The sequence below is a fragment of the Gobio gobio genome (genome assembly GCF_949357685.1).
Source record: "Gobio gobio genome assembly, chromosome: 23".
NCBI classification, from domain to species: Eukaryota; Metazoa; Chordata; class Actinopteri; order Cypriniformes; family Gobionidae; genus Gobio; species Gobio gobio.
In genome coordinates, this window is record NC_137119.1 from 17,551,186 (window position 1) to 17,576,482 (window position 25,297).

At 36.4% G+C, this 25,297-nt stretch overlaps 1 protein-coding gene across 3 annotated transcripts in view; it reads left to right on the forward strand.

Annotated features, from left to right (window-relative positions):
* Positions 1-1,517: 1,517 nt before the first annotated feature.
* The window catches only part of acad11 (acyl-CoA dehydrogenase family, member 11), a 128,261-nt gene continuing 104,481 nt past the window's right edge, over positions 1,518-25,297 (forward strand). The window contains exons 1-8 of one of the 3 annotated variants that reach the window (XM_079806171.1): positions 1,518-1,707; positions 1,822-1,921; positions 2,896-3,021; positions 3,303-3,464; positions 3,619-3,783; positions 22,813-22,954; positions 23,629-23,750; positions 24,853-24,959. In XM_079806171.1, coding sequence (XP_079662297.1) covers positions 1,583-1,707; positions 1,822-1,921; positions 2,896-3,021; positions 3,303-3,464; positions 3,619-3,783; positions 22,813-22,954; positions 23,629-23,750; positions 24,853-24,959 — 1,049 coding nt within the window. In that variant the 5' untranslated portion in view covers positions 1,518-1,582. The remainder of the gene's footprint in view (positions 1,708-1,821; positions 1,922-2,895; positions 3,022-3,302; positions 3,465-3,618; positions 3,784-22,812; positions 22,955-23,628; positions 23,751-24,852; positions 24,960-25,297) is intronic. The other 2 variants (XM_079806172.1, XM_079806173.1) reach the window with 2 other exon arrangements.

Sequence of the window (25,297 nt, forward strand, 5' to 3'; positions counted from 1 at the left end):
ACATTGTGTTTTTCTTGAGAACTTTTATAATAATTAAATAATGACACCTCTATTATGCTTTGTCGACTCATATAGTTGCATGGAGGTGCATGTTCTGGGGTTCATCTTTCAACAACTACACATCAGAAAATGTTGTAATGCAAAATTTCTTTAGATAATACATTTATCTATACCTCTACGTGCTCAATTTTTTGAGAACATTTATAATAATTAAATAATGACACCTCTATTATGCTTTGTCGACTCATATAGTTGCATTGAGATGCATGTTCTGGGGGTCATATTTCAACAACTACACATCAGAAAATGTTGTGATGCAGAATATCTTTAGATAATACACTTCTCTATACCTCTTCGTTGTGTTTTTCTTGAGAACTTTTATAATAATTAAATAATGACACCTCTATTATGCTTTGTCGACTCATATAGTTGCATGAAGGTGCATGTTCTGGGGGTCATATTTCAAAAATTACACATCAGAAAATGTTGTGATGCTGAATATCTTTAGATAATACACTTCTCTATACCTCTATGTTGTGTTTTTCTTGAGAACTTTTATAATAATTAAATAATGACACCTCTATTATGCTTTGTCGACTCATATAGTTGCATGGAGATGCATGTTCTGGGGGTCATATTTCAACAACTACACATCAGAAAATGTTGTGATGCAGAATTTCTGTAGATAATACATTTATCTATACCTCTACGTGCTCAATTTTTTGAGAACTTTTATAATAATTAAATAATGACACCTCTTTTATGCTTTGTCGACTCATATAGTTGCATGGAGATGCATGTTCTGGGGTTCATCTTTCAACAACTACACATCAGAAAATGCTGTAATGTGGATTTCTTTTGAGAATTAATTTACCTCTATGTGCTCGATTTTGTTTAGAACTTGTGAAAAAATAAAGTAATGCCACCTATATAAATGTTTATGTGTGTGTATATAAATGTTTATGTGTGTGTATATATATGTATGTGTATATATATATATATAAACATAAACCTGTTAGAATGAAGTACATTATGACATAACATTAAATCTCAGTTTAAGACATTATGTTCCTCTTTATTTTTTAAAAGACAAGACATTTAGTAAGAAATAGAGATTAAATACAAAAGTACATTGAACTAGAATTAGAATTTTTAATGAAAATGCTGCCCTATCCAAAAAAGACAACCTCTAATGTCAAACTCATATTTCTGGTACTACTGTTCCTTTAAAAAAACAGAGCCAAACGCAATGGGGGCGGGGTTAACAACCATTTAACATTTTTAAGGTGGAACGGATAGTTTGGCGAATAAGGAGCTGGCGAAAAAGGAACTGGAGTCAGCCTCGTCAGATCCAACTTGTGTGTTCCCGTATAAACATCTGTTAATAAAGACATGTAAATTGTACAGTTTATCTCCGGCTCCATATTCTGCTGCACTACAGAATATTACACTTTTCATAAATGGGACTTTTATGATTTTTGTTTCCTCTATTAGTTGATGACTTTTATTTTGAAATCTTCCGCAACAGTTTGAGTCGTGAACTTTATTTCTCAATTTCATAATCATTTAGGCTAATGTCATCATGGATCGCCAAACCACCCCTGTCCGTCCAGAACATCGATTTGACACCAACAACTTAAAAATATATTTATCAGGGAAACTTGACAGCTTTTCAGGCAACAGAACTTTAACTGTGCAGCAGTACATGTAAGAAATTGCCCAACACATCTCCATTAGATGCAACTCATGCAATCAGAACCCACGCTTTGTTTGTTTGTTTGTTTGTCATTGTATTTTATTTTATTTATTTGTTTTGAATAGAGCTGGTCAGTCCAACCCAACGTTTTACATTGAGACTGCTGACAAGCGTTATGTGCTCAGAAAGAAACCTTCAGGAGAACTTCTGCCTGGAGCTCATAAGGTAGGCTACTGCTGTTCAATATTATATCAACGTATAAAAGCAGGATAACTGATGCATATTTATCGAATATTTGTAAGGCTGAGTTTAATACAGCTTAGTTGGGTCAATAAACGCTGTTGTGAACATGCAGAAAGGACTTTGACACCAGTGATTTTACTTGACAACGCAACACAATTGTATGCTAGAAGTTAATCAGTAGAGGGAGATAGAACCAAAGAATACTATTTTTTTTCCTCAGTAACGTTAAATGCTTTACAATTTTTCTGTGCCAGGTTAGGTTACTTAACAGTTATCAATGTTTTGTATTTCGTTACGTTTTTCAACTAACTTGAATGGTATTTTTGTTTAAAATGCAAAACAGTATAGATATAGATTCTAATATCTGCTGCCATACAAATATTATTTGCTATCGTTTTATATTCGTATTGGTTACAATTTCTTTATTGGGTTCATTTTGGTTGAGACAGATGGATCTCTAAACAGTTTCATAACTAACTAAAACTATTAAAAATAATTTTCATTAATTGAAATAATGCTGAAATAAAAAATATTAGATGAAAAAGTTAAAATGAGAAATGTGTTTAAAATGACAAGTGAAAGTTGAATTGAAATACTTAAAGAAGCAAGACTAATAAAATAACTCAAGCACAAATCAAAATTACAATCACTGAAACATTAACTAAAATTAAAATTAAATTATATAAAAAATAAAAAATATTTTAAAATGTTGATAAATAATATACCAATATATAAATAATACTAAAATAACACAGAAACCAACAGGTCTTAAGATTTTTTTCTTACTAATTATATTCAGTGTCCGCTTGCAGCAGAAATAAACTGTTGTCCTTACTGTGCATTATAATGTTTTAATTTCTGTTGAAGTATTTTTTTGTTTAAAGATAAAACATTAATGATGTATAATATTAATATCATCATAAAACATGATCATTTGTGTGATTTTGTGTGTGCAGGTAGATAGAGAGTATGCTGTTCAAAAGGCTCTGTATTCTGTTGGCTTTCCTGTTCCTCATCCTGTGATGTACTGCACAGATACCCGTGTCATCGGCACAGAGTTCTACATCATGGAGCATGTACAGGTACTCTTACCCAGTGGAAGTGACCTTGACTGAAAATTTTATTTATGTTGTTACAATGTTGGACCAAATCTGAGTTAAATATAGCCACATTGGTCCAACATTTCTCTAATTTCTCTCTTCTCTCAGAAGCTCGAGCAGTTCAAATCATGCACTCTGCCAGAAGAGGGCAGCCTTGATTGTTTTTTTCCCCTCACTTTTTTAGTCTGTGTAGTTTTGAATGGTTTAAAAATGGAGGAACATCAGAGGTGATGTTATTCTGTATATTTATGTCTGCACATCAGGGACGTATATTCAGGGACTTAAGGCTCCCAGGGGTCAGTGCGGCTGAGCGAACAGCTTTATATGTGGCTGCAGTGGAGACTCTAGCCAAACTTCACTCTCTGGACGTTGATACGCTCGGCCTCCTGGGATACGGGAAGGGGTCAGGTTATTGTAAAAGACAGGTGAGATAAATACATTATCAGACATTAGGTATAGAGCTGAAATCTAAATTTTAAATTCAGACTATTATTATATTCTATAGTCTATATTATACTATATATTATCATCTTTTGAACAAGCAAGAAAATAATTTTTGAAATGATGTCTTGTTTTCAGGTGTCCACTTGGACAAAGCAGTACAAAGCCTCTGCCCACAAAGAGATACCAGCCATGGATAAACTTTGTGATTGGCTGAGCCACAACCTGCCAACCAGTGACAATGAAGTGTCCCTTGTTCATGGCGATTTCCGAATTGACAACCTGATATTCCACCCTACAGAGGTACTAATAACTATGATGTATCAAGTCAAGTTAAGTCCTTTATTTAAATAGTGTTTTTTATAATACAGATAATTTCAAAGCAGCTTTACAGTGATAAACCGGTAAATAAGGATCAATGATGCAATGAGTTAAATTCTGCTGTAAAGCAGTTCAGTTCAATATTTGTGTAAAGGTCATCCATTATGGAATGAGTTTAATTCATCTACACAGCAGCTCTTACATTAATTATGGGCCCCCTCCATTCTGACGATTTTTTTTGGCTTAAATAATTGAATGAAATAAATAATTGATTAATGCCATAATGGTGCCTAGGGGTGTAAACATAGCCGGATATGTCTAAAAAAAGAACGTTAACAGTCAAGAAAGTCAACCATGTATATTAGTATATAAAGTGACAGCAGCCTAATATTTCTGCTGTTATTGTTAATCAAACAACAAAAGACAAAGAAATCACTCACTGCTTTTAAATGAATAACTTTTGTAACTTTAATAAGGATTCATCTTTTTTTTTATTTAGTGAAGATTATATGCAGTTATTTTCAGTGTTGGGCACGTTACTTTAAAAAAGTAATTAGTTATAGTTACTACTTACTTCTTACAAATAGTAACTGAGTTAGTAACTGAGTTACATCATTATAAAAGTAACTAATTACCAGGGAAAGTAACTAATGTGTTACTTTTTTTTTTCTTCAAATGTTCAAATATGTCAAATAACTTGGATGCCCCCAATATTAAATATGTTAAATGAATGAATTGGACACTAAATAGAATAAATTATTATTATAAAACATTGTACATTAATGTACACTATTGTAATGTTGCTGTGGGACAATGTGAGACACCTATCAAATTCAATATATTATTGTAAATATTATCAGTAGACCTACTATAGTGTACATATTGTGTAAATATTATCAGTAGACCTACTATAGTGTAAATATTGTGTAAATAGTATCAGTACTTCTTTACTACTCCTCTGGTAGTGGAGCTCACGTTATCACCTGGGTTTTTAGCCACTAATGTTGTGGCTGTGATGACGTGAGGCTTCATTAGATTAGAAATAGAATTACTTGCCACCGACGTGGATAGGCTCTTTCTCCCTGGGCATAAGCTTCACGTTACATTTATGTAATGTTTATATGTTTATAAACATTCTTACCGTTCACCTCAACGAGGGAAAAGTAGCGCTTATACTTCCAGTTTGCGAAAGCTACCTTTGAAGTCGTTGGACTGCCATCGCTGACTGTGCATGCGTGTGCCTCAAAGGTGTGTGAACTCAACCTATCAACCTCAACCTTGTCTCCCACCCACCAATCATCATCAGTTATGTGTACCACCCAACCCAACCCCCAACACGCATGGCTAGCGCGCGCGCACACACACACACACACACTCGCGCGTTGCAGGTCCGACTGACAGAGAGCCTGTTCGAATGAAAACCGCTTCAGTGAGCTCAATTATAGTAACGCCACATTTTTTTCCTCAGTAACGCTAATGGCGTTGTAACGGAAGAAACAGTAATTCGTTTGATTACTTCTTACTGAAAAAAGTAATCCCGTTAGTAACGCCGTTTATCTATAACGCCGTTATTCCCAACACTGGTTATTTTACATTTGATAACTACTGCTAGACCAGGGGTCTCAAACTCATTTTACCTGGGGGCTGCTGGAGGTAGACTCTGGGTCAGGCTGGGCCGCATCGAGTATTACACATAAACAGTCTTTCAAGTATTGCAAAAAAAAAAAAAAACACAACTGATCCAATCTTCTCAATCCTTATTATTAACAGTTCTTCAACATGAATGTTTCTTCTGAACATGAACTGTTCCTCTGAATTTGAACTAAATATAGCCTATAGAAATTAAATCATGTAATATGAAATAATGAATGATTTTAATTTTATTTTAAATAATAGACTAATTCCCAGCAAGGCCGTAACCAGGTCAAACAGAACAGTGAGCGAAATTCTAGGTCTAATTCTAGTTGGGAAATTATCTTTTTGGGACTATTTGTAAACAATATTTGCATTAATTTGCGTCAAATATATTATCAGTCCCGATATTCTTCGCATGAGTGAGTGAATAAAGACATAGATCCACGGAAGACTTTCGAATTCCCCAGTGGTCTGGTGGTAGAGTTTTTGTCAACCGTGTCATAGGTTCCGGGTTCTAATCCGCTCTCATATAGTTTTTCAAAGATGTTCATCAATGATTGTATAATAAGACCATGGACACGTTTGCATTTTGTTTTGTGATTTCACCGGAAAGAATAGAGTCTCTCTCAGCAACGGAATTAAGCGATAGATTGACGCGCTCGTCTGTGTGTAAAGACAATGTGCACGAGCCAAAAGAGAACGTAAACCTGCATACTTTGATTTGATTGGCCATCTCAATCATTTTGACATTGACGAGCGCTGTTAGACCCATAGACGGTTAGACCACATTCGTTTCAACTGTGTGATCAGCTTCGTTCGTCTGTTCCTGTCAATCACGCGGTGTCAACCAATTATACTGCACGAGGGAGGGGCGAGCCAACTCTCTCTCTCACACACACAAAGGCAGCAAGCGTGGCAATCGCTGCACACGAACGACTCGGCTAAAAGGTGCTTTTCAGAGCATCGCGCGGGCCACACTAACACTAAACTTTGATATCAAGAAGGGGGCCACAAAATATCATCCAGGGGGCCGCGAGTTTGAGACCCCTGTGCTAGACCAACCTAAAAGCACTGTTTCTTTAATTTGCACCTTTTCCCTATTTTATTTATTTGTGCTATTGCTTTTAGTTTGATTATTTGTTCTTATTTTCTTTATTTTTATTTGACAGTAGCCCTTATTTTTCCTGAACTTTTCACTATCACCCAGGGTTCGTACGGGTGCTTGAAATCCTTGAAAATGCTTGAATTTTGATGTTGTGTTTTCAAGGTTTGAAAAGTGCTTGAATTTTGGATAAAATGCTTGAAATCGTAACTGTATTTCTTTCACAACAAATGCCCATCTGACTGAATAGTTTGTTTATGAAATGGAGAAATAAAATGTTAGAGAGCCTAAAATGAACCTGCTGTGCTCGCGATCTGCCAGTCTATTTCCGTGTGACTCCGGCCCCCATGTTGTTGTTTCTGAACGTTGGCTGGAAGATGCAAATACGCATTATGGATTAAACGGGGACAAACCCCACGAGTTGCCTCTTGTAAAGTCTAAAATAAAGACTTGCAACTTTTCACAATGGGCGAGTCTGCTCTTTCCAGTCACATGAAAGGTAAATCATAGACTTTTCAAGCTAACTGAAGTAGCCTACTACTGTAAAGTTACACGTTAGCACCTATTTGTTTATGGTATTAACTTCAGGTGACCAGACATCCCCGTTTTCCAGGGACAGTCCCGGTTTTTAGTGTTCTGTCCCCGACGAGCTGTCCTCGGAAATGTCCCCGTTTTACAGCTCGTTCAAAACAACCCGCAGATATATTACAAAAAAGCGCCCAACCATAATACAGCAGCTGCTGGTTATAGGAGCAATTGTGTAGTAGTGATTATTGTCACCAGCAGATGGCGCTGTGAGATACGCTGACTCTACTTGGACGCGCGCGCGCCACTACTACTTCATGAAGAACGTAACCAAGAGCAGAGCTGGAGCAGAACCCCCCAAAATTTCCGCAGTCGCAAAGCAGTGATTAGCTACCACACATCTGAACTATAAATATAAACAAACCTAAACAATTACACTTGTAAAAAATACATGCGCAGAATACATACTTTCTGCTTAAAATAAGCCTAAAATGCTAAATAACAAGACCTATTAAGGATACTAAGAATTATTTTCAAGCTAAAACGTTACAAAACATAAAAAATAAATAAAAAAAAGTAATTCATATAGTATAAACTTGTGAAAAATTAAATACAATTATAAAATCTTAAAAAAGATAAATAAAACTATTTACAAATATTGTACGTTGTTTTATTTTTGTAATGTGTTTTTGTTATGTCATGTTATAATGTTTTGAACTGCTTGTTATTTACCATGGTTACTATTAACTGTTTTCATTGTTTTTTGTTTTTTTTTGCGGGTGCGTTGAATTAAATCCAGACCAAAAATCCTAATAATCAAACTAAATCAAAATAATTATTAATGTTAATAATAATATAGAGAGCCCACAACAACAAAAACATTCAAAAATGTATTGTCCCCGTTTTTTAAATAAAATATAATAACAAATTAGGTTTTAGTGGTATTTTGACCGCTCAAATAGGAAATGTCCATGGTTTCCATTTCAGAAATCTGAATATAATATAAGGTCACCTTATATTAACTGCTGCTAGCTAGGAATTTGCGTGAGTGACTGAGAGTACTTGATGTGATAATGTAATGTTAGCATGTCCGTTATGGCACGTTCTTTTGTGGAATATGCAGTGAACAGCCAAAGTTACAGCACAGTAACTGTAACGTCAACTACCCGCAAATTCAGTCCGGTTAACCCTCAGAACGTGTCGGCGTGTTCTGCTGGATTTTCCTGGTCTGACCGGTCTGAATTTCACACCGGATTGCACATAATTCTACTCATTCCAGCAGATTTCGCGCTCACATCTGAGGCGCACACACACATACCCTAATAAAGCCGCCTCTGACATACAAGTGCAAAAATTAGCTCCTCTTTCCAGCTTATTTATGGTCAAATACACACACAAAATTTCACAATGCCCATCTGGGAGAGTATTAACATAAACAGCAAGTCGTAAACATTCCAGAAGAATGAGTAACAGGAACAGTATTTTGATTCCACTCGTGCGTCAGGTCTTAAAGGGACAGCAGTTATTTATTATTCAAACTACAAAAAGACACGATCACTTGCTGCTCTTGACTGATTAACTTGTGTAACTTTAATGGATTAATATTATTTATTATTTTTTATTTATTTAGTTTCTTTAGTGTATTTTTTTCATAATCCTGTTCTTTTCCTTTATTTTCTTTGTAACAATGAGAACAAAAAACAACAAAACAACAACAACAACAAAGCTTCTCAGTATTTTACATTGATATTCAATACTACCTCTTTTCTTAGTCTTCTATTAACACCTTTCCAACTCCACCATATTTTAAGAATGATCTTAAAGGTCCCCAAACTCCATCAAAAACTGTATATTTATTCCTTAAAATATAAGTTATCTTTTCCATTGACATATTTGTTACCATTTCTTTTAGCCAACGTCCTATACTTGAAGCACAAATACTTTTCCAATTTAAAGAAATAAGCCGTTTTGCTTGAAGAATACCTATATTTATAAATGTATAATCTTTCTTTTTTAACTTGATCTCTTTAGGATGTAAATGAAATAAAAAAAGTAAAGGTGACAGTGGAATGTTAACATCCAGGATCTTCTCTATCATTTCTTTCACACCTTTCCAAAAATTCGTAACTTCTTCACAATCACAAATGCAATGATATAATGGACCTTTAAATTTGCTACATCTTAAGCAAGTGTCAGGGACATTTCCATTATATTTATGCAATACCACTGGAGTTATATAAATCCGCATCAACCACTTATATTGTAGCATTTTCAGACGTGTGTTCATTGTCTGTGATTGAGCTTTTTTTACATGCTTCCATCCAGTCCTCCATCTGAATATCCTCATTGATATCCAATTTCCAGGCTTCCAGTTTATAGACTGAAGATTCCCTTGATCCTGACACCAGCATATTGTATAATGATGAAATTAAACCTTGACTAGAACAATTTATTGTCATTTCTTTTTCTAAGATGGACAATGTTGGCATATCCAGAGAAATATTTTGTGATTTGAGTATGAAATTTCTTATTTGTAAATATTTAAAGAAATGTTTTGTAGGAATATTGTATGTATTAACTATTTCTTCAAATGTCATAAGAGTATTGTTAACATATAGATCTGCTATCTTACGGATGCCCTTGTTGGCCCAAATCTTGAAACCTGCATCCAACCTGCCTGGTTTAAACTTTCTATTGCCCCAAATGGGACTAAAACAAGATAAAGGGTAGGTGACACCTAGATATTTGTTCACGTCATACCATACGGCAATCTTATGTATAATTATAGGGTTGGAAACACTTTTTTTAAGGTCTTTAAATTCTGAAGAGTATAAATATAAATTTAAAGGTAGGTCCGATTTGGTAGCAGAATATTCTATATCCACCCAAGGTGGGTGGTCCTGAGATAAAAAATAAAACATAATTGTTCTAAGTTGGACAGCCCAATAATACCAATGAAGGTTAGGACACTGTAGACCTCCTCTCTCATATGGCAAGTACAAAAGTGTCAGTCGGAGTCTGGAACATCTGTTATTCCAAATGAATTTAGTAAATGTCTTTTTAAGTCTTTGAAAAAGAGATTTAGGGGGAGGCAGGGGAATGTTCTGAAATAAATATAAAAAGTTTGGTAAAACATTCATTTTTAAGATATTTATTCGGCCAATTAAAGATATGGGTAAGGACATCCATCTTTCTATAGAGCTATTAACACTTTCAACAAGTGGATCATAATTTACTTGTACAACATTTTCTAATTTTGGTACAATTTTTACACCCAGGAATGTGAAACAGTCAACGACATTGAAGATTGCAGCACAGCTACTAAGTTGCTGTCTGTCAATCTCATTCAGATACAGAATAGAACTTTTAGAATGATTAATTTTGTATCCAGAAATTTCTCCAAATGCACTAATAAGATCCATTAAAGCATGTATTGATGTATCCAGATGTTTTAGAAAAAGAATGACATCATCAGCGAATAATGGAATTTTATGTTCTATCTGTCTAATCTTAATGCCTGTTAATTCCACATGTCTTTTTACTGCTATTGCAAAAGGCTCGATGGAGATGGCAAAGAGCAGAGGAGAAAGGGGTGAACCTTGTCTGCACCCTCTTGATTTAGTAAATGGTTTTGAAACTATATTATTTGTCAACACTTCTGCTGTAGGGCTATTATAAAGTAATCTAACCCACTTACAATACCTTTCACCAAACCCAAATCTAGACAACAAATCAAACAAATAAGACCATTCAACCCTATCAAAGGCCTTCTCAGCGTCCAATGATAGTAGAGCAGTATCTCGTTCACTCCTCTGTTCATGAAGAATATTTAGGACTCTTCGAACATTATGAAATCCTTGCCTGCGTTGTATGAAACCATTTTGATCCTCTCCTATTAAATTTGGTTAAATACCTTCTAATCTCTTGGCTAGAACTTTACATACAATTTTTGTATCGGAATTTAACAAACTAATTGGCCGCATATTTTCACACTTTGTGTTTGATTTTCCTGGTTTTGGTAATATGATTAAAGCACCTCTCATTGATGTAGGAAGACGACCCTGGTGATACGCCTCTATTATCATTTCCAAAAAGGGGGTTAGTAGCTTTTTTTTTTAAACGTCTTATAAATTTCTATAGGAAGCCCATCTGAGCCCGCAGCTTTTCCTGATTTCATAGAATCAATTGCTTCTCCAATTTCTTGTAATGTGAGGTCTTCATCTAATGTGATCTTTTCTTCATTTGAAATCTGGGGTATATTTTAACTGTCTAAAAATTGCATCTGTGTTACCAAATTTAATGAGCACTCTGAACTATAGAGCTTTTCATAATAAATTCTAAATGCTTCATTGATCTCCTCCGGGTCGACTATAGTTCCCGTTGAACTCTCAATTGCTGTGATTGTACGTTCTGTTTGTTGTTGTCGGATTTGCCATGCAAGTAACCGTCCTGTTTTATCTCCATATTCATAAAATTTTTGTTTCAACCTCAAAACTTTTGAAGCTGCTTTACTTGCTGATAATTCATTATATTGGGACCTGAGTAATAATAATTTTTTGTTTGCTTCTTCTGTGTCTATATTTTTCTGGAAAATTTCATTTTCTAATTTTTTTATCTGATCTTCTAATCGTTTCATTTCTTGTCTAGACCTCCTGGCTTTTGAGCTACAAAAACAAGTAATATGTCCTCGAATAAAAGCTTTGAATGCTTCCCATCGAATACCAGCCGATGTTTCAGAATTATTAATTTCAAAATACAGATAAAATTTTTTGTTCAAATATTCTATAAATTCTGGATCCTGAAGCCATCCTATCTGAAAGCGCCATTTAGGGGGATTCTTTATGAATTTTGTATTTTTGTATGATAAGGATACAGCTGCATGGTCAGAGATGACTATGCTGTGATATATACAGTCTGCTATTTTGTTAAGCATTTAAGAAAATAATCGATACGCGAGTATGTTTGATGCATACCAGAATAACATGAATATGATATTGCTGTTGGATTAAGATCCCTCCAAGCATCTGATAAATTTAGGTCTTTCATAAATTCCTGTATCAATTTCCTAGCTTTAGTATGCGTTTTATCAATCCTTGTGGAACGATCTTTAGTAGGATCTAGTACACAATTCATATCCCCTGCGATAAGATAGTATCCAGGCAAACTAGCAGTCAGCAAAAACAAATTAATTTTTTTTGTGTTGTCATCATTTGGACCATATACATTAATTAAATTGATATTTTCTGAAAAGATGATACATTGTAGCATAATATATCTTCCTAATGGATCCTTAGTTACCTTCTGAACCTGTATTGGAACTGATTTATGAATTAAACTCATTACTCCTCTTGCATTAGAAGTATGACAAGCAGCAAAAACTTGCCCTTGCCATCTCCGTCGAATCCTGATTGTTTCACTTTTTACCGTGTGTCTCCTGAAGAAAAAACACTTGTGCCTGTAATTGTTTAATCCTCTCCATCACCTGCTTTATTTTTTTAATATTACCCAGTCCTCTGCAATTCCAGGTTAAAAAATTCACATTCCCTGTCTCCCCCATGATCTTTTACATTTCCTGTTAAGAGGCATATCCGTTTTTATAGACTCACAGATCTTAAATACTGAGAAGGAAAAACTACAAATATAAACAATCGTGAACAAAACCCATATTACTAAGATACATTGAACAACAACACCGTTTTCCCCCGTAGCGTCCATGCTACTGCATTTAACCCCCCACCCCTATACACCCCTTAGCTATGGTGTTGATTGGTCCACACAACCGTGAGGGACTATCAGGTACTTTAATCTGTATTGATTATCACAACCCTGTTTGTAAAATGATTCTCACTTATTATATTAAAGTGCAAACGCATATTTTCACATCTCCATAGAAAAATAACAACTGAGTCATTATTTTACAAATTACAAATAAAAAATAATAATTGGGAATTTTTTTTTTTAAATACGATTGAACATGTTATTGTTAATTCAGTCCTCCTCACTACAAAAAAATTAAATAAATAAAAGGATAACGATATTTGTGGAATGTATTCTGAATTATTTTAAAGCAGTCTACATTCAAGACCTATAATAGTCCAGCTGAACTGAGCCCACCTTTATTCTTTGTCTAATTCTTCTATGAAGCTTTCCACTGCCACTGGTGTGTCAAACACCCTTGATTTCTCCTGATGTGTAACAAGTAGACGAGCAGGGGAGATGATCCTGTGCTTGCTGATTCCTTTCTCTCTTAGCCTCTGTCTCACCCCATCATAAGCCGCGTTTCCACCGCAGGAACTTTCCCCCGGAACTAGGAACTTTGGGGGGGAACTCGGTGTGTTTCGACCACAGGAACCAGGGTCTAAATGAAGTTCCGGGTAAATATTTCCCCCTCCAAACGGCCCTGCTTGCGAGGTGGTACTTTTTAAAAGTTCGCGAACTTTCGGGGGTGGGACTTGGGCGCTGAACATGCTGATTGGTTGAGCTCTCGCAGCATTTTTTTTTTCCACCGCCATATTTACAAGTATTTTGCGAGGTGGGTTCCGTGGGTTCTGCGTTCAGTAAATATTTTCTTTGCAGCAATGTTCAACAAAAGATTCGACCGATGGACTGACGACGAGGTTCAGGCTTTATTGAGCATATATGCGGAGGAGGACATCCAGCGGGAACTGGAAACGGCGACCCGCAATGGAAAGGTATACCTGAAGATATCGACTCGGTTCCAGTCACACTGGAAAACAGTGCAGAGAGAAGTTGAAGAAATTAAGACAAGATTACAAGAAATTAAAGGATCATAACAACTGGAGCGGTTCCGACCGGCGTATTAACAAGTGGCATGACCGCCTGGGCGCGTTGTTGGGACACAGACCGTCCTTTTCTGGTGCAGCGGTAACAAAAGACTCGGCTAGTGCGTTGTTGGAAACCATCCAGGAATCCGAGTGGGTTGAAGGTAAATATCTCATCTTGGTATCATCTATTAAACTCGTTGCAGTGTTTAAACACGTTGCAGTAACTTTTTTCAACGTGCTTTTCCAGACGTAACGAGTGGCCCCAATGAATTGCAGGCAACGGAGACCAGCGTGTTTTCCCCCGCGGTCACCAGTACGTTAGCCCTCGTCCCGTGTCTCCTGCCGAAACACACACACGCCGAGGTATAAAGCTGACAAAAATGTGTATATATTTAAAAACTGATGTGTAATCCTTAATGGTTTTGAGTAGTTTTGTTGTTTTTAATTGTAAACTTAAATTGCCCATGATAAAAATTGCACACTGGGCATTGTTCAAGCTGGGCAAACAATTGTTCATTATTTGTAGTGAAAACACTTTAAATAATTAATTGATGGTTTCTATTGTTTCATGGTTGCCTTGTGTATTAATTTCCATGTGTTTCTGTGCAATTTTTCTACTTAGAGAAAAGGAAAAGGGACTGTGACTTTCTTGATGCACTGAGGGACATGGAGGATGCTAACCGGGCCGTCCTGCAGCATGGACAAGAACAGCGTGACCAATATTCAGCTGTTACTTGAGAGCCAGGCCGAGGAGAGATGAGTAGGCAAGAGTTGGCATTCCACCAGTCAGAAGCGGAAGAAAGCAGATGGCAGCAGAGGGACTTTCAGACCGGGTTTCTGTCTGTTCTTGGACAGTTTGTCCAGTCGTTCAAGAAGTAGCCACAATGACCAGCCGCTTGAATGAAGCATTTGCACTACCACATTTGTACTTTATATATTGTACGTGTTGGTACAGCTCTTGGACCGGTTACTGAAAAATACACTTTTTTTTATATTGTTGTTTTCACATTTTATATTTTCATTTTATTGTTCTAGTAATTTATTTGTCTTTGCACACTTTTATTTTAATTTTGTAAGAACTAATCTGTCTAAAATAAAGTCAAATGTGTAAAATGTCACTGTGTCTTTAATTTCCACATTCTAACTATATAACCACATTCTAACTATATAACCACATTCTAATTGTATTCATATAGTGTAGGAAGCAAATAAAAGGGCTGCTGCTCGCAAGTCTTTCTGAATATGCACATAAACATATCTAGAAAACCCAAATATTATATTTTTAAATGTATAACTATGTGAATGTAGTATAATAACTTATAACCACAACTTAAGTGAAGCCATAAGTGTGGTCCTGCTTCATTTCAAATTTGAGGAAGAAGTCTCTAATATGCATTTAATGAAGCATATTGTAATACTAGTCATGTGATTTTTTTTTTTTTGTGAATGTTAAGAGATGTTATTGTGATAAAAAATAAAATACTTGCAGTCTAGTACCTAATCTTTCAACCGCTTAATTCAGTCTATTGTTTTCATTCAATTAACTTTTCACACATCTGTCATGAATGACTGAAACCTCATTATCCTTTTATAGAAAATGTTTTGTTTTGGAATTGAGCTACATTCAGATTTTGGATTGCCCATCATCCCATTTTGCATTAAAATGGTCAAACCAGGTGAAAGTGCACGTTTAAATAAGCAGTGTTGGTAATGTGTGTACATAATCAGCAAAAGCAGCGCTGCTTGCATCTCCTACACTTGTTATTGTTGCAGACAGTATCGCGCAAAAGTGATTACTGTCCGTCGGTAACTGGGAGAAGCAGCCGCGCGCATTCCCACGTCACCGGACTAATTTGCCTAATCTCCCCGGTACTTTAGACCGCGGTGGAAACGCAGATTGTAGCAGGTCTGGGGGAGAAAAAGTTCCTGGGAAAAAAGTTCCTGGTACAAATAGTTCCGGGTAATTTCGGTGGAAACGCGGCTTAAGAAAGCACACACATCGTTTCCCTCTTATTTTTCCGGCAAACCCACCAATCTTAGGTTGCTCCGTCTGTTTCTGTTTTCCATGTCGTCAACTTTGTCTGTCAGTTTTTTAACTTGCGATTCAAGCGAGTTGGTGTGAGCACGCAGTTGAACTAGGGGTGTTCGATTCCAGGTTTTTTGGAGTCGACTCCGATTCCCAACTCCCACTGTAGGAGTCTATGGAATCGACTCCTCGACTCCATTTACTTTACATCAAAACATGGTCAGAAATAAGACAAAATTGCAGTTGTTACACACTTAAATTATTTCTCCCCCAACACAAAGCCTTAAAATCCCCTTATTAAAACCTCGCTCCTTTTAGCGTAATCGTCCAAATTAGCCCAATTTAGCGATGACTTGATGAGTGGCTATCAACGTTTCTACCTAGCTGTTGCCTATAGCCTACCTAATTTTACAGAGGAAAAAAAATAGTCATGAAAAAAGCTGTTGTCTTAAAAGGTGAGTTAAAGATATAAATGTTGCTACACTTATTCATGTGTTTCTTCTTGATGTGAGTTTTTTTTTTAATGATTAAGTTTAATGATTATGAACACAAGGTTAACCATAGAAAACCAAATTTATATTTATTGCATTAATATACTATCAATTAAACTAAAGCTAGCATGGAGGAAGCCTATGTATAATTACAAACTAAAGTCGCTGTGACTGTTTTCAATTTAAAAGTAGGCTAAGTACTCAAATAAATGTGTGTGAAAGTTTCTGCAACGCGACAGCTCTCTGACGCGACGTTTTATGTCAGTGTCTGAATTCCTCGCTTCATTTCATTCACTCCTTGCTTATAGTGCACTCAACTGCCATGCACTTTATTGGGATTAGAGAATTATTAAACAAGTGAGTGATTTCGGACACAGCAACAGAGTCGACACCGAGAATCGATTCCTGTGCTGGAGTCGACCCCGACTCTGGGGCTATTCAGAGTTGAGGAATCGACTCTTTTGGAGTCAACTCCCCATCACTAAGTTGAACGATTTCATCCTCCGCTCCCGAAATGCGTTCCTCGGCCTCTTTCACTCGCTCCTTCACCTCTTTGATCGCTGACATAACACCGTCGATTTTACTCGTAACTCGTTTGTCCATTTCTTTAATAGCTTGCAGAACATCTGCATTGCTGGGGTTCAACTCAGTTACTTTCGTAGCTTCACTGTCGTCATCTTCCTCCATCTCTCTTAGCTCGTCTGCTTGATCAGAATCTTGTGACATCTCTTGCGCTTCATTATTCACTTTTTCTTGAATTCTGTTCTTTTTTTTCGGTGCCATTTCAGTCGTTGGTCTTTTGTGCATTAGTTACCAAAAGATGTGATAAAGTTTTAAGTGATTTGAAGGATTATTACTCGAACAATGTAGGATGGTCGTTAACCCACGTCTTCTCAGTACCGCTCAATAACCAGAAGTCTCTTCTTTAGTTTCTTACCTGAATACTGTTAGAAACACTGTACCTGAAAAAAACAGCAGTCTATTTAATTTGTCTTTATTCTAATGTATTTATTTGTGCTATTGTTAGTAATTTGTTTATTTGTTCTGATTTTATTACTGTTTACTCGTCTTTTTTAATTCAATTTACCATTTTAAGTCAAGCTGCCTTGTGCTGTATGCAAGCTATTGCAACATAATTACCCCATTAAAGAAAATAAATTTTTACCAAATATTTGTGAGATAATTGTAATGGTAATTGATCAACGTTTATATATGAAACGAGCTTAAAAGCTTTATCATATGAAGGGATCTCTTGAGAAGAAATTTTTGATTGCCTAGACTTTTTTAAATAGACAAAAAATAAATGATATTAAAAAAAATATAAAAGGTCATTGAGCTGACTCTGATTGACTGTCTACCCCAAAGTAGTTAAATAATTTAATTGAAAGTGAAGTGAACCTGTCGAGTGATTTTGTTTTGGGTAATTGTTTTTACATTGGCAGATTAGATCGTAAGAAAGTCTACTTATGGTGCGTTCACACCGGACGCGATTCGCGCGAGTGATTTACATGTTAAATGTGCGTTCACACCGGACGCGATTCGTGTGAGTGATTTACATGTTAAGTCAATGCAGAGACGCAAAATGGCATTCTGTGGCGCGATTCGCGCGATTGAGGCGGCGTGAAGGACGCGAATTGAGCGTTTTGAACGCACGAATCGCTCAAGTAGAAAAATCTGAACTTTGGCGGATATTTCGCGCCGTGATAACCAATCAGGAGCTTGCTCTAGTAGTGACAACAATGAGGAGAAAACCTGTATATTAATATCTGGTTCACACAATATGATTATCACTGTGATAACATTAAATGACATGAAACACAACCCAGTCTCTTTTTGTTAAATGCAAGTTTATGTATGATCAATAATACAAAAGTATAAGTAATGTATAACAAGCTATACATGAAATAAAACAAACAATTCCGCTGTCCGCTGGAGCTCACAACTCCGAAAACGCCAGATAAAATGTTCAAATAGGCACTCTTTATATAAATAAACCACAGATTTGAGCTTTAAACAACTACATTATCGACTGAAAAAGTCTTAAAACTACGTTTTGTCACACATTAACAGTAGATTTTAACACAAAAAAAGACATGTAAACACAGCCCATGTCAGCCATTTCTCAACGAGACGAGCTGCTGGCGGAAGCCCCGCCCATGACGCGAATTCGCTTCTGTTGTGCAGTGAATGTCACGCGCGATTGAAGCGAGTAAACTCAAAATGTTCAAGCGTCCACCTTCGCGCGATTAGCGCAAATTATTCGTGCGAATCGTGTCCGGTGTGAACGCCACATAAGTCAATGCAGAGACGCGAAATGGCATTCTGCGGCGCGATTCGCGCGATTGAGGCGGCGCGAAGGACACGAATTGAGCGAATCGCTCAAGTTGAAAAATCTGAACTTTGGCGGATATTTCGCGCCGCGTTAACCAATCAGGAGCTTGCTCTAGTAGTGACAACAATGAGGAGAAAATCTGTATATCTGGTTCAGACAATATGATTATCACTGTGATAACATTAAATGACATGAAACACAACCCAGTCTCTTTTTGTTAAATGCAAGTTTATGTATGATCAATAATACAAAAGTATAAGTAATGTATAACAAGCTATACATGAAATAAAGCAAACAATTCAGTCAAACATTCAAAGTCAGTGCTAGTAGGCTAACGTTACAACGGCAACATACAGTTATAGCCTAAAAATATAAAGTAATGAAACTTCTCTTTGCCCTCAGCCTAAATGATTTGCCAGGGAACAAATTATAGATCCATCAGACCAAAGATCGGCCGTTACAAGACTAATTATAGCTCGAGACACACCACAGAGACATCAGAGCCAGCGGCAGACGGCAGAAGGACTGGCCGAGGAAAGGTTGCCCTCGCCGGCTTTGACGAGCGCTGAGCGCCGCTGTCCGCTGGAGCTCACAACTCCGAAAACGCCAGATAAAATGTTCAAATAGGCACTCTTTATATAAATAAACCACAGATTTGAGCTTTAAACAACTACATTATCGACTGAAAAAGTCTTAAAACTACGTTTTGTCACACATTAACAGTAGATTTTAACAAAAAAAAGACATGTAAACACAGCCCATGTCAGCCATTTCTCAACGAGACGAGCTGCAGGCGGAAGCCCCGCCCATGACGCAAATTCGCGTCTGTTGTGCAGTGAATGTCACGCGCGATTGAAGCGAGTAAACTCAAAATGTACAAGCGTCCACCTTCGCGCGAATCGCGTCCGGTGTGAACGCCACATGAATGTCACGCGCGGTTTGCGCGAATTTCACGCGCGATTCGCGCTAATTTCACGCGCGATTGAAGCGAGTAAACTCAAAATGTTCAAGCGTCCACCTTCGCGCGAATCGCGTCCGGTGTGAACGCCACATTAGACAGTGATACATTTTGAAAAAATAAAACTTGTGATTTGCTTAAATATCTGATCCTTCTGCTATTACAGAACACAATTTGGTCTGTTATAGCATTATCTACGGTGGCCCAGTAGTGCACAACACAACGAAATTTAAAAAGCATACATAAGTTCACAACACAACAAAATAAATCCACAACACAACGGAATTAAACCACAACACAACGAAATCAAGCCACAACACAAAGAAAAATCCACAACACAACGAAATCAAGCCACAACACAACGAAAAATCCACAACACAACGAAATAGCCACAACACAACGGAAATGCTCCCAACCACTCGGGGGCACTCGGAGCGCTGTAAAGTTGCCACTGTTCTATAGAGTTGGCAATCTTACAAAGAAATCAATACCACAATTAGTTTCAACAGTATGTAGGCTAACCATTGTTTATCTATATGAAATATTAATTTTAAATCACATCACCTACATGCATTATAGCTGCATATTTATGCTCGAGAATGCTTTGACCCGATACCACGGCGCTAAGGCAACGTCTGCCAATTCCACCAATTGGTTGAAATGTATAATTTTTATGAATTAAAATTACTTTTTAACATTTAAAAACAGACATGTTAAAATTCCACAGCTTGATTGTATTGGTAAAATTGACTTAATAATGCACAACACAACATTGGAATTTGAAAATTAAAAAAAAAAAAGTTAATTTAATTCATACAAATTATTTCAACTTGGTGGAATTGGCAGACGCTCCCTTAGCGCCGAGGCAGCGGGTCAAAGCGTTCTCGAGTATAAATATGCAGCTATTATGCACGTAAGTGATTTTTAATTGATATTTCATGTCGATATACAACTGCACACTTAAAACTGATCGTAGTGTTTAAATATTTGTAAGATTGGCGAATCTATATAGAATAGTGCTGTCAAACGATTAAAATATTTAATCGCGATTAATCGCATTAATGCCATAGTTAACTCACAATTAATCGCACATTTTTATTTATTCTAAATGTCCCTTGATTTCTTTTTGTCCCATTATTTTTTCTTATTTTAATGCTCTTATCAACATAGAAAAGTGGATCGGCTTGCTTTGTTCAAATGTTTGTTTTATTGAAAACAACATTGGCATACTGTAGTGTTCGATTTCACACCAACATTCTCACTTGAAGCAGTCATTCACACTTGGAGCAAATAATCGCTCACACAATGTAACACTGTCCATCAATAAAAGGGTGAAAAAAAATACTTTGTTGCACAAACAGCCCCTTCAACAGCCCTTTCTAAGGGATCAAAACAGGGTGATACAAAATAAAATTACAAAGTGCACATGCAAGGTAAACTAGGACTCCGCCTATAGTGCAGTTAAACCAGGGGTCGCCAACTAGCGGACTCCGGTCCAAATCCGGACCGCGAAGCCTTTTGACGTAGGCTAATGAAACAGTTAACGTTGCAATGCTCACTGTTGCGTTCAGACCCAGACGCGCGGTCAAGCATGCAGGTACACCGGACGCGAATGACGCGACATGCACGCCGCTTAATTCGCGCCGCAGAATGTCTATTTGCGTCTTTGCATTGACTTAAATCACTCGCGCAAAACGCTTCATTCGCGTCCGGTGTGAATGCACCATCAGAGCAGAAAGCAGCGCTCAAGACAAGCACTTTTAGTTGAAGACCCCTGAGTTAAACCATGGCATAATACGTTTCTCATTTCGGCGTCTCACGCTTGCCATCCACGTCTACTCTTTTAATGGCCCAAACAAGTGTGGGCAGCCGCAGCGTGCCTGATGTTTTGTTTCCGGTCTAGCTACATCCGGAGTGGTGTTGTAGTTTTTCTAACGTTACTAGTTGCTGCAACAGCATGTGAAAAAACTACAAAGTTTGTTAGACCAAAAAGAACGTTAATCTCGCGATAAAAAAATTGACGCCGTTAAAATAGGTTTGCGTTAACGTCGTTAATAACGCGTTTAACTGACAGCACTAATATAGAACAATGCAAGGAAAACTAACTTTAGCGCACTCCGAGAGTCCCCTAGTGGTTGGGAGCATTTCCGTTGTGTTGTGGCTATTTCGTTGTGTTGTGGACTTTTCGTTGTGTTGTGGATTTTTCGTTGTGTTGTGGCTTGATTTCGTTGTGTTGTGGATTTTTCTTTGTGTTGCGGCTTGACTTCGTTGTGTTGTGTCTTGATTTCGTTGTGTTGTGGTTTCATTCCGTTGTGTTGTGGATTTATTTCGTTGTGTTGTGAACTTATGTATGCTTTTTAAATTTCGTTGTGTTGTGCACTACTGGGCCACCGTAATAATCTCTTTTAATGTGATAAAAACACTTAATAATAATTTTGACTATGTATTGGTATGTAATTTACAGTGGTGTAAGGTGCTGGAAAAAGCTTTAAAATGGACCTTGAAAGTGCTTGAAAAGTGCTTGAATTTGACCTTTGAAAAGGTGTACGAACCCTGATCACCGTAATACAAACCGAACCATGAGTAATTTTAATCGTTACACCCCTTTGAAAGTTTGATAAAATAATAACAGAATTTATTGGAAAAATAAATCTTTTGTACGATTGTAAATGACTTTACTGACACTTTTGATCAATTTTTCCTTGTTTGAACTTTGAATAAAAGTATGAATGTTTTTTTTAAATTTTATATATCTATTTGTTGGACTTAATATGAAGAATGGAAATAGAATATTAAATCAAGTTTAATGCAAAGGGAAAATATTTAATTATTACCTATCACTAGTATTACCTATTTAGAGAGTTAAGACGTTTTAAGCTTATATACCGTTATGTTAGCGGATTATTTGTTACAGAGAGAATTGTAAAGATCAAATAAATCAAAACCAACTGACAGAGCAAGTCCTTAATTAACCACCCATTATAACATCACATGTCTTTTAGCAGAACATTCTTAATAAGCTTATTGAAACTCTATTTTCCCACATAAGTGATTGGTAATAGATATACCAATGTGTTTCTGTCAGTCAAACCAAAACCTCAGATTTTTACATGTTGGAACATATGGGTCTCCTGAAAAGTTTATTATCTCTCTTCAGGCTCGTGTGCTGGCTGTGCTGGATTGGGAACTGTCCACTACTGGACAGCCAATAGCAGACTTGGCCTACTTCCTCATGCCACACTATTGGCCCAGTCACTACAAAGTCATCAGCACAATGGGTGGAGTTACAGGAGTGGAGGGTGGAGAATCCTTTTTTGTTTATTTTTTTTTAAAAAATATTTCGGAAGAGTTAAAGGGATAGTTCATCATTTACTCACCATCATGTCGTTCCAAACCCATAAGACTTTGGTTAATCTTCGAAATACAAATTAAGATATTTTTTTACTGAAACCTGAGAGGTTTCTGTTCCTCCATCGAACGTCCAGCTAACCTCTGGTTACAAGATTGCTAATACAAATCTAATTGGTTTTTGTGCAGCACACACGCACAAGAACCAATGAGGTTTGTTCGAGCATGTGAGATACACGTGACGCACACACAAGCTTTGGTATTTACAGTATGCGTTCACTCTATATATGTGTGTTATATGTGAATAAATCTGTTCATATAAAGCATTTGCATCTCTTCACAAGACTTGGATTAAACCACTTGATTTGTATGGACGTGCTTTCCGATGCCTTTATAACCCTTTTAGATCTTTTAAATTTTGGTTACCTGGACTAAGGGTCAGAAACCTCTCAGGTTTCATTAAAATACTGTAATTTGCATTTTGAAGATTAACTAAAGGGTGAATAAATGAGGACAGAATTTTAATTTTTGGGTTAAATAACATTTGAAGAAAATCGTGCCCTTTTATGTGTTATTTTATTATAACTCTAGATTTTGTTTTAATCTGTCTGTTGCTTTTGAACAGGAATTCCCTCTCCGGATGACCTGATCTCCATTTACTGCTGTTGTCGAGGGATACCCAACTCTCTCCCCCAGTTAAACTTCTTTATTTCCATGGCCATTTTCAAAATGGCTGCAATTGCGCAGGTATTAAGTACATGCAGGCCATGTCAAGCAGTTGTGGTTAAAACAAAGTTAAACTGTTTGTGCCAATCACATAAAAGCATGCACATCAGTGCGGAGGTATATTCACCCGCTGCTAGACTTTGAAGTGTCTGTAAAGTTTTTCTTTACACAAAATAAAAGTAGAAAGATAATAATCATATTTCTCCAAGATTATTACATGATTTATGGACATTTAATATCATTCTGATTTGAAATATTCATTATTTGAGGAAAAAAGGAGAGTAGTGCTATGAGAGACTCCTAGCTAGCACAGCTACACTACTGTGCAAAAGTTTGGGATCAGGAAGATTTCTTTTTTTTTCTCCTTTAATGAAATGAATACTTTATTCAGCAAGAATGCATTAAATTGATAAAACATGACAGTAAAGACATTTATAATTTTAGAAAAAAATAAAATAAAAATAAATGCTGTTCTATTAATTTCTATTCCTCAGAATCCTGGACAAAATGTATCACGACTTCCACAAGAATATTAAGCAGTCCAACTAATTGTAGGAAATGTTTTTGAGAACCGAATCAGCATATTAGAATGATGTCTTAAGTATCATGCAACTCTACAGACTGGAGTAATTTCTCCTGAAAATTCTGCTTTGCCGGCAGGAATAGATTCAATTTTAAAATATATTCAAATAGAAAACACTTATTTTAAATTATAATTCGATTTCCTGATATTAAAAGAAAAGAGAGTTCTTTCAAAAACATGAAAAATATCTTACCGACCCCAAACTTTTAAATGGTAGTACATGTAGGAAATCAACTGACAATTATTTATGTTAGCGGCCATTATACAACTACGGTATGGTTGGCTGCACAACTGACCAATCAGAATCAAGTATTCCAGAGCCATGTATTAAAATAAGAAAAACATATTTAATAAACATATTCTGTGAAGGTAGATGATTTTACTCCCGAAAGAATGCCAGGTGTATGTAGTAGTTCACGGTTGCAAATGACTGGTGAACCTTCTGTTTATTTTGTCTTATGAAACAACTATATACAGAGAAAATCACACAGGTGCTAAACTCATTCACAACCAATAATTATCTTTCTCTCCCCATTTTAGGGGATTTATGCAAGGCATTTGTTGGGCAATGCCAGTTCAACTAACGCAGCTGAGTTTGGAGAGAGCGTGGAGCCGTTAGCTGAGCTGGGTTTACAGATTGCCTTCAGGTACAAGACCTGAATCTTAACTCTTCATGCACATTAGAGTAATTACTTGCATGACAGCTCATCTCTTAATAGTTATTTTCAGTTTTCCAATGTCATAAAGACTTTCTAAGGATATCTTTCATGTTTCACTTCAACAACAAGTTTTGTTTAAAAAGCATGCTGTGTTTTGGTTTTATTTTGTGGCTTATCTTTGAGGTTGTTTCCTTAGCATCAGAATATGTAATTAAAGGTGTTTCCATGCAACCAGGGAGTATCAGTTGTATTTTTATTGTCAGGGTATGTTGTTTAAAATTTTGATTGGATGTAATTATAAATAATGATGGTGTTTTATAAAGGAC